The 11,005-nt window shown below is 32.2% G+C and overlaps 1 protein-coding gene across 1 annotated transcript in view; it reads right to left on the minus strand.

Moving 5' to 3' along the window:
* Positions 1 to 10,738, minus strand: part of LOC137614732 (neural-cadherin-like) — a 112,249-nt gene extending 101,511 nt beyond the window's left edge. The window contains exon 1 of the mRNA XM_068344404.1: positions 10,541 to 10,738. Within this exon, the coding sequence (XP_068200505.1) occupies positions 10,541 to 10,583 (43 nt within the window). The 5' untranslated portion in view covers positions 10,584 to 10,738. The remainder of the gene's footprint in view (positions 1 to 10,540) is intronic.
* Positions 10,739 to 11,005: the final 267 nt, after the last annotated feature.

An 11,005-nucleotide genomic window follows, 5' to 3' on the forward strand; every position in this document is an offset into this window, starting at 1 on the left:
ATTTTTGCTATATTGTTTTCAATTTTTATCCGATTTGCATGAAAATACGGTCAAAATGTGCATAATTCATCTGCCTATCGTGTGATATGCAATATGATAGCGACGTCAGTACTCTTGTTAGCTGTAGGCATGTAAAGGTCAGTGGTATCAATGAACTTGCAAAAAGTAAATTTTTCATCATTATGGGGCCATTGTTATCCGATTTGTTTGCATAACCGTGGTAACAAATGTGGTGTTGGTGAAGTCATGTGCTCTACCGAGTGCCTGTTTTTATTGACAATATTATGAAGTTGGATTTCCAAGCATTATAAAAAATTACGCTGATGTAACAATTGAGCCTGTTCGACAAGAACGCTGTAGTGGTTTCACCACGTGGTGGGGCCTTGGAAGGGCCAGATGGTACAGCATTCGATCACTTTCTGGTTACGGCTTATTTTTCTTTTGCCTATACACATACATAAACAATTATGCTTCTCATAATTCCTGATATAAATGTGGATGTCCTGAGATTTAGGTCATAAAAATTTATGGCAGACATAAGTTTAATTTGTGTTTCATTTATCGGAATCCAGACTTGGACGATTCTATCGTTATTTGTCTTCTTATCACTATTGCTAAGGTACAAGAAGATAATAGGTAGGTCTCTTTTGAACTTGTTAGTGATTTCAGTGTTCACCATAGGGAGTGGTTGAATTCTGTTTCTCCTACTTGAAAACTTTGGAATTTGCCTTTGAATCAGGCTGTGAACAAATTATAAGTGAGACTACTCATTAATATAGTAATTGCTTGGACCTGGTATACACTCGCTCTCCTGGTAACATAACAGATGGGACATGCATAGCTTGTTTATATTTTCTGATTAAACGACTAATAGGGGTCATAGCATTGTAGTTGATTAGAGACCTCTATAAAGTCTGTGTTTTAATCTATTATGATGATTGCTTAGTTGTAATAACTTTTTTTTATATATATCTGCAACGCGATTATGTTCGTGTGCCTCGTTAATTATTAATCTCCTGACACAGTAATTTTTGCTTAGCAGTTCGGAGGCGTTCACAAGTTCTTTTTAACGTTAACGCAACAGTTATAGCAGAGATTCAATTCGCTACGTTGAATTTTAACGAAATCCATGGGTCTAAGGAATTTCACGAAACTCTGTCAATAGAGTTCCAAGTGTTTCAACACCCCGTTCTCCTATATATTATCAAACTAGAGAAAAATACATTTTTTTTTTTGTACAGGGACAAGGAATAAAGTAAATAATTGCTTATGGCGTTTTTCAAGAGTTTTAGGATCGCTTGGTTATTTCTTGTTCTCTCCTAAAGAAATTCTGCTTTTGCACTGAAAGTCTACTATGCTACATATGAATATCGGGCACTTTTTATCAGGCAGTTGTCAGTTGGTCATTTATCCGGTTACCATATATATATATATATATATATATATATATATATATATATATATATATATATATATATATATATATATATATATCAGTCTATATATATGTGTATATATATATATATTGTATATGTATATATATATATATATATATATATATATATATATATATAGATAGATAGATAGATAGATAGATAGATATACACATATATATATATATATATATATATATATATATATATATATATATATATATATGTGTGTGTGTGTGTGTGTGTGTGTGTGACGGGAGCTGGACAGTAAGATGTTTTTACGTTCATAAATTCAACATTGAAACAATTCGATGAATTTCATCACAAAGTAAAATTTAATTGCTAATACAAACTTTTACTAAAGAAAAAACAATTTTGTGATATGGATATTAGAACTAATAAGCTAAATGAGAATAGAATGAAGTTGGCGCAAAAACAATTCGTTTTATGATATCAATGTTAGAATATTATACCTTTATCTATTCAGTATTAAATTACATCCTTTGTGTACAAATAAATTCATGTTCAAACACTCATTTTACATGCCTTTGGGTATGTTTGCATATACAGGAATATCATATATATATATATATATATATATATATATATATATATATATATATATATATATATATATATATATATATATATATATATATATATATATTAAATCCATATCTTTTTAAGCCTTTTTCAAATATTCTTATTAAGTGGAAAGAAAATATTGCAGTCATATGTCATGAGAAAACAACTAATGTCCGTTTATTCTGGTTGATTCGTTAATTAAACAATTCTATAATTACGAAGAGGATTAAATTCTCCATGTTCCTGTTCATGGAACAATGAAAATCCCCCCAATTAATTAAGTAACCAATCAGCCATTGGATCTATTGGAAGTTTAATTACGCCTTGATAATTGTCTGAGGCCCCTGAGGCATACAGTACACAGTTCTCTTGGCAGAAAGCTGCTGGGGGCATCCAAGTTGCCAATATTTTCTAGACGAATTCATTTTACGAAAGATGAATTCAATTTACGAAAGATATATTTAGGATTGTTTTTATTATCATGATTATTAGTCTTTTGGTTGATATTTTTATTTAGATGCCAACCTCTTTAGCGAAGTCCCTTCATTTGCCAAATCAGTATTATTGTTGTTATTATTACTTGCTAAGCTACAACCCTAGTTGGAAAAGCAGGATGCTATAAGCCCAAGGGCTCCAACATGGAAAGAAGCCCATTGAGGAAAGGAAAAGATGAGGAAATTTCACGCAGTATGATATTTTGGTTTTTCTTCATGTGAAGACTGCATTTTGAGTAGCTGTTTTGAATGATAAGATAATGATTTACGGCATGAAATATATGTATACTGGGAAACAGAAATGGTCGTAACTGCTCTCATATGTACGGTTATTACCCTTCAGTCACCAATGTATTTTATGAGAGGATTCTGAATGTTTTCAATTATAGAAATAAAGTTCGTTTCATTTTACACTTTTTCTCTGTTTGATTGTTAGTGAATTAAATTGTGATCCAGTGACCTCTTGAAGTGACGCATCATCAGTGATTGTGAATTGTTCTCTCTATTCGTTAAATCACTTTTATGTTCCTCTTATTTATCATATTTATCACTGTTCGTTTTGGACTACATCATATAACGAATTAGATTTTATTCATATTGCTAGTTTTATAATTTTCTATCATTATTTCTAATGCTATTCTTATTATTTCAACTTAAATTTAACACATCTGAAATCACATTCGTAACTATCATGTTTTATTAGCATACACATTTATTTTATTATCCTTTATAAGCTCTCTTAAACGTTTTGAAAATATCAAGGTCCATTTCCTTTGTGAGTTCCTGACGTTAAAATGTGAAGAATGATATTTAGCGTAAACTGCATTTGATGTCCAGTGTACTCTAGGTAATGTTTATTTTTATCATGCAGTTCCTTGAACTCTTTTTGCCATTGCTCTCAACATTTCTACATTAATATTTGAATCTCTCTCTCTCTCTCTCTCTCTCTCTCTCTCTCTCTCTCTCTCTCTCTCTCTCTCTCTCTCTTTGCATGGAAGCAAATAGAAAGAATTACTGAAAACATCATGGAGCTAAAAATATCAGAAAGAGCAAGGGGGTAGATTAATAGTGCCAAAAACTATACCAGGAAAACTAAGGAAGGCGCACAGGACATTAATCCACGACGCACCAGCATCGATAATGCAGCGACTATTTAATGCGCTGCCAGCTCATCTTGGAAACATATCAGGAATGAGCGTAGATGTGTTTAAGAATAAGCTCGATAAATACCTAAGATGCATCCCAGACCATCCAAGACTGGAAGATGCAAAATACACCGGAAGATGCATTAGCAACTCTGGTGGATATACGAGGGGCCTCACACTGAGGGACCTGGGGGAACCCAAACATAGAATAAGGCAATTAGGTAAGGCTCTCTCTCTTTTATGCTCCCCCATTATCCTTAGATATATCGTAAATTTTGTAATTAGAAATGTTGATTGCCTGTGGGGGTTCGTAAGAGATACAATGGGAAGCTCTGTAATCACATTATTATTTGTGGCATCGTTATAGACGAATTTTTTCTAATTATCTTTCACTCTCTCTAGCTTGATCAAATCTCTGTTACGAAACCATGATCGAGATTTATGAAGCCGAGCCCTCTTACGAACGTCAGGCGATAACAGTGATAAAACTCTTAAAAAATGCTGTTTCTCATCTTTATGGAGCCATAAGTTACTGGATTTTCGACGGCTGACCAATGACCCGTAAACTTGTCCTGTCGGAGGAGTTTTTGTTTAAAGAAATGTGCATGTTGATTTTCTTCGTATCATTCAATCCCAAGAGATGTGTTTTAAAGGGAAGCTAAAAGACAACTTGAATGTCAAAGGCTGAAAAGAAGAGAAAGGAAAGCCTGGAGGAAAATTAGTGGAAAAGAAATCTTGCCATTTTCTTTTCATTCTAGATATAAGATTCCAAGAAAATGTTTCTTCCCTCGGATGCATATTTCACTGTACTAATGAAACAGCAGTTCTTTGGTCGGAATTAATTTTGTTGCGATTTAGCTAGATATTTTGATCAAGGGAATATAAAAATAGTCCCAATTAGATTCCTGCAAATCAAAAACGAAGGAACGAAATTAAATTAGAAAAAAAAAATTCGAGTCCAAACAGAAAATTAGATAAAGTGAAAGACAACGCCCAATATCTTCTTCAGAAAATAGATGCGAAATTACGAGAGCACCAACATATTGCCCGAACATGGAAGGTTGGAATTATAGAGAAAATGCAAGTAAACCTTGCTTCCCCCAGGGCTAGAGAATGAACCGGGAGACGAACGGGGAAACGGACCCAAAGTCCTCACAGATGTGCCAGTGTTTGTCTGAGTGCGTGTTGAAATTCATATATTCACTTGATATGCCAAACTATCTTCATGGAATTGAATTTAATCTGGCAAAATCGTTTAGACAACAGTTTCAGTCATTTAACGTTATATTGTTCTATTTGTATTAAAGAAAGGTTATTGACAATTGTATAAAGACATTCATTATGAAAATGATCAGTACTGTTATTGGTATTGTTTAATGAGAAAAGAAAATTATTATTATCATCATCTTCGTTATTATTATTATTATTATTATTATTATTATATTTTTATTATCCTTATTATTATTATTATTATATTTTTATTATCCTTATTATTATTATAATTATTATTAGTAGTATCATTATTATTATTATTATTATTATTATATTTTATTATTATCATTATTATTATTATTATCATTATTATTTTTATTATTATTATTAATATTATTATTATCATTATCATTATTATTTAACCATTGTTAAGTGGGCAGGAAAAGCAAACATCAAAAGCAGCTGTTTCCTCTCGGGCAGATGCTGCCAACTGCTGACGTTCCCCATCTCCATCGTTTGGGGAGAACATCATCATCAAATCTCGTTTTGCCTTCAGCTGCTGCCACTCTTCCATTTTGGCGTTTGTTAAGGAACATCTTGGCTTCAAGTAGTTGATTAAGAAGATGGGATAATTTCTGGGGAAATTTTGCCTGGAGTGTCCTAAGCATCCCAGAAATAAGGGAAGGTTTTTTGTTTTGATTACGTTTAAAGGTGTGTGTGTGTGTATGTGTGTGTGTGTGTGTGTGTGTTTGAGAGCTTGTTGTTGTGAATCGTATGAAACTTTAGGACTTGGAAGACAAGGCAATGGACGTAAGTGAAATAACTCTCGAAGTCAAAACATTTAGCTATAACATTTTAAATCCTTTCCAAAATTCGTGTCATAGTCATCCGTGTTTAACGAAAGAATCGAAACTGGGGATTATTCGTAAAATGTAATTTCTTTCCTCTGTTGCTAGTTTATAAAATAAAGGAAAATCTTCGTTTTTCTGCTGGCCGTGAACTTTATTATTTAAGTCGTCTCTTCTTTTCCTCCATCTTTGTATTTGAATTACTTATTACAGACAGCTATCTTGTCCTAGCAATGACAACCACTGATTCACACTCTCCCAGAACTTTTCACAATCCAATCCCTTTAGTATTGTATTCTTTTCGGGCCAAATGATCATCCACCTTGTACGTATCTACCAAGTTTTATCAAACTCAGATGAAATGAATTGCTGAAAATCTGAATGGTCATGTGACTTTGATAGAAAATGTCGAGGTAGATAGCTATGAAAAATAAAATGTTTATCCTTCATTTGACTTATCATCCCGAGAAATCGGTTACAATCTACTGAGATAAAGTGTAAAGAATTTAAATAGTTAGTTATATCCACGAATTAGACAGAAATTCAAAGTAAATAATGTGTCACGCAAATAGTTGCTTACGCCAAAAGTACCAACCAACCAAAAGCTCATTAGAATCTAACAGAAAAAAGGTTCCGAAAAAAAAAATCTGTAAATTGATTATTTTTTAAATCGGTTAGAATAGAAAACATTGGGGGAAAAAATAGTCACCAGCATACTATGTATCTTCAAACAAGTTCAATCAGTCAGAGAAAAATTAAGTCTCGGTCTTTGAATAAAATGTTTGGAACACAGCACCAACCCTCTGGGGATTAAGTATCTAAAGAAACTTTGTTATAATTAATAAAGAAACTCTTATATAGTTTCTGCTATGTTAAGAAAAAATGTATATTCGTCGACCTGCGGCCTTAAAAACTGATGGAAATGAAATGGGTTTAATTAAGGTAATCACAAGATACCTGTTTATCAAGTTTCAGCAAAATTGAATAGGAAATGGGAAGAAAGAGACGGGGAACGAGGAAAATACTAAAAACAACAAAAGCAATGATAATACTGAAAATGATGAGGGTAATAATAATAAAGAGGATGATGATTACGTCAATACATAGTGCTCTATGAATAGTATAAATGCTGTATATCTCATATGTCATATTGTCTTGAATGTGTGTTTTTGTTTTTTATAAGCAGTTTGCACTTGTTATAGCCAAACCTTAAAGAGATTATAGAAAAGGTAACGTTTCTGGCATATTTTTTCTTACTTCATCTGATAAGAATTATTACAGTATTATAGGACAAAATTTAGAAAACAAAGCTAACATTAAGTACTCGTAATTGAATATGAAATACTTTACCTTGCTAACACTTACGATGATTCTATTGTGTGTATTGCTGTAGGTTACCTAATTTTCGTCGTATTTTTCAAACAAATGTCCTTGTATAATAGAGCCAAAATTTTAATGTTTGTCACATTATTTCTGCCCCGATACAGTTGGTAAGAATTTACTAACACTAAATTATGCAACGTTTGATATATAGGGTTCAAAGGTTGCCTTTATTTGCTCTAGTTGTCAGGGAAATGATGATTTAAAACAAAAATTGAACACTCTCTCTCTCTCTCTCTCTCTTTCTCTCTCTCTCTCTCTCTCTCTCTCTCTCTCTCTCTCTCTCTCTCTCTCTCTCTCTCTCTCTCACACACACATTTTCAATTTCTGGATCGGCAATGATCCAACAAACAATCTGCATTTATCTCTGCACTTCAATATTACTTGAATATTAGTGATATTCCATACGCTTACATTGCAATTAACTATCCTTTCTTTTCCCTTGTTAGGAATATGATTTTAATATGGAATAACTACTCTCTCTCTCTCTCTCTCTCTCTCTCTCTCTCTCTCTCTCTCTCTCTCTCTCTCTCTCTCTCTCTCTCTCTCTCTCTCTCTCTCTCTCCATTTTAGAAATGAAGCTTGAAATATCGATACGAATCCCACGATCTCATCATGAATAACGACCTGGTGAAAAGCGACCCAGTGAATAGCAATTGGTGAAGACCAACCACGCAGAAGGTGACCCTTTCAGATTTCACTGGAAGAAATGCCAGATATGATATTCTACCCCGCGGGGCCATTCGTTGTATATACCGTTATCTCTTTATACTTCGAATATTGTGGTACAAATACTCTGAAAGATTTTAGCTTAGAAATCTAAGAAAGGAAATAAAGATATAGCCGAAAACGTGATTCCACACTAGCACCTTCAATGGCTCTCTGAGCGTTCATGTTGGATCTGTTATCGAACCCTCCCTCTCGATTTATGCCTCGGTACGCGAAATCTTGCCGGTGCATCTTTTCGGCACATCTAAAGCTCTCTAATTTGGAAACTTCTCTTCTCCTTGACATCAGACAATTGTTGAGCAGCCAACGCTCCTTGGTCTTTCGAATGGGCTGCTAACAATGCCTCTTTTTTTTTTTTTTTATTTAATTTTCAGGGTTTTGCATGATAGAGAAAAGGAACCCAGACCGTATTTCAAAATTTGGTTTATTGAATGCGAGTACCGATTGTTAGAACCTATTCAGTTCTCCCCATATATTAAGCACCTTGAATTCTCCTGCCAATTTGAATCTTAAATACTGTTTCAGCAAAGCAAAATTTTCAAGAAATATCCTTTTTTCTCTCAATGACCCACAGTTTTATATTTATTTTTGATACGTTATTTTTTATTAACTCCCGGGCATTCTGAAGAGTTTGGCTTTCGTCTGTATTAGAAAGTGTTTTTTTTATTATTGTTACTCTCATATCTCCCTGTAAACTTATTCTTCTTTTTTATCAATTGTTAAAAGACGGGTGTTATTAAGTTTTTATTCTTTATGTATCCATTTTCGATGGCCATTTGTCCCTATATTTTCATTTCTATTTTTATTTCTATATCATCTCCAACTTCTCTTTCATATAAAATTGTCTCATTTTCAGTTGTGCTATAATCGCACTTGAATTATTTATTAGAAAGATCGATTCTTTTAAGTTATTTAATGTTTCCTCATTAGTATCGCTTAAACTTTACATGGTTATTTTTTGCCATATTTTGGTGTAGCTTTATCTTAATATTTCCTTTATAGGCTAAGCTAAATAAGAATCGGTGAATATAATGAAGATCTCGACAGCCTTGTAGTTGCATTAGAGCCTCTTTTATCTTTGCCATTATAAGCCTTCTCCGTCTTCTGTATAAAAACCTTTGCTGACTTCTCTATAAAAACCTTTGCTGTCTTCTCTATAAAAACCTTTGCTGTCTTCTCTATAAAAACCCTCGCTGTCTTCTCTCTAAAGCCCCTGTTCCATTAAACTGACGGACGTGACCTCCCCCGGACTATCAAAGCTGACCTTTTAAACCTAAAGGTTAGACACCAACGATTATCACAGTGTTGACGACGTCCAGTCAGACTTTTGATTCGTTTCTCTATTTATTCATGTTCCTTTTTATCGAGATAATTCATCCATATATGGCAATAGTAAGTTGGTCATAAAAATAAATCAACTGATCCCTCTGGTTAATGGATGGTTGCCAAGAACATCTTTATTATAAAATCTCCAAGTCCACTCTCCTGGGTAACAGCCAACATTTCTTATTATTTTCTATTGTTGTCAGTTAATGGCCTCTCGTCTAAATCTAGAGGTAAAGTAAAGGAAATCGTGTGAAGCCTTCGTATTCTATGATATAAAAGTCTTTCCGTGGTTTGTTGTACTTTAATTTTTGATGAGGATTGGCTACGCTTGTTTCTCTATCACCGCCCTTTGCCGTCAAATAAAAAGAGTTAATTAAGGAAAAATCGTTTATATATATATATATATATATATATATATATATATATATATATATATATATATATATATATATATATATATATATATATATATATATATATATATATGTGTGTGTGTGTGTGTGTGTTTGTATGTGTATGTTTGAGTTATATGTGTATTTATGTTTGTATATATACACACAACATAATGGGAAATTTTCCAGATATCTTATTTTTGTCACCAAATACTGGTTATATATTTTCATTGAGAGTATCAAAATATCTAACATTATGCCATTATCATGGGGTTTTTTTTATCACTGTTCTTCTTGTAATTCCTTCTGTAGCAGCTCTAATTTATTATTTTGAAAAAGGAAAAAAATGTTAACACCTTCGTAGTATAAATGATAATTTAGTATAATATTAACTATGCAGCTTAACACGCTAAAAAGCAATGTTAATGTCTTTTAGTTTGAAAGGAATGACTACCTGTTGCCAGTTGGTTAAATGTATAAAGAATTAAAAAATTCCTTTCATTAAACCATTTTATACCAGCAGCTTTGTGATAGAGCTGTTGCTTGAATCAACATACTTATATCCACATTACTTTACAACCACATTACTTTTGACTGCATTCAGCATGAGTCTCAATAACTTCAACGAACAGTTTTGTTGAGATTCCTAATGAAGGTCCCCGTTTGACAAAAAGAAGAAATCATACAGATAGACACATGAATAAGATTTATCATCTTTTTTTACATGACTAATGCTAACGTGCAATAAGAAGTGTTGAGATAAATATCATTCGATGTCACTGGTTCAAAATTATTGTTAGAACCAGATATTTAATCCTCATGCTTTTAATATATTTTTTTTATTATTAATAGAACTTGTCTTATTAAAGCAGAGCTGTTTGAATCCATCAGCTGTTGTTAATGTCATGCGGATTGAAATAAGAAAGAACAGGCATTAACTAGAAAATATATAGAATAGAAATAGAACAATTGAAATGGGAAAGTGCTGGGACTTACCAAGTAAGGTGCTGTTAGTGATGACTTGCAATATGGCTTCCATCTTGAAAGTCTTCGTGTCTTGTAGTAATTTTCTATTTATCTTCTTTATTTCAGTCTTTCATGTCATTCATTATAACACTTACTTTTTATTATTGGTTCATCATTTATAACAGAAGCTATTTTTTTTTTCATAAATTATCTAGAATCTGAAATGAGAGATTTCTAGAAAAGAATATTAAAAACTAGTCTCTAGAACTACACAGGAAACAATATTATTTCATAAACAGTAAATACTTCTATAGCGAAATATATAAACAAAGTAATACAAACGTTAAACATAACTGAGAATATGTTTATAAAGTTGAACCTTTCAAAGTTGATGTTATGATATATATAAGATTATATGTACTGTATATATATATATATATATATATATATATATATATATATATATATATATATATATATATATATATATATATA

The sequence above is a fragment of the Palaemon carinicauda genome, chromosome 21 (genome assembly GCF_036898095.1).
Source record: "Palaemon carinicauda isolate YSFRI2023 chromosome 21, ASM3689809v2, whole genome shotgun sequence".
NCBI classification, from domain to species: Eukaryota; Metazoa; Arthropoda; class Malacostraca; order Decapoda; family Palaemonidae; genus Palaemon; species Palaemon carinicauda.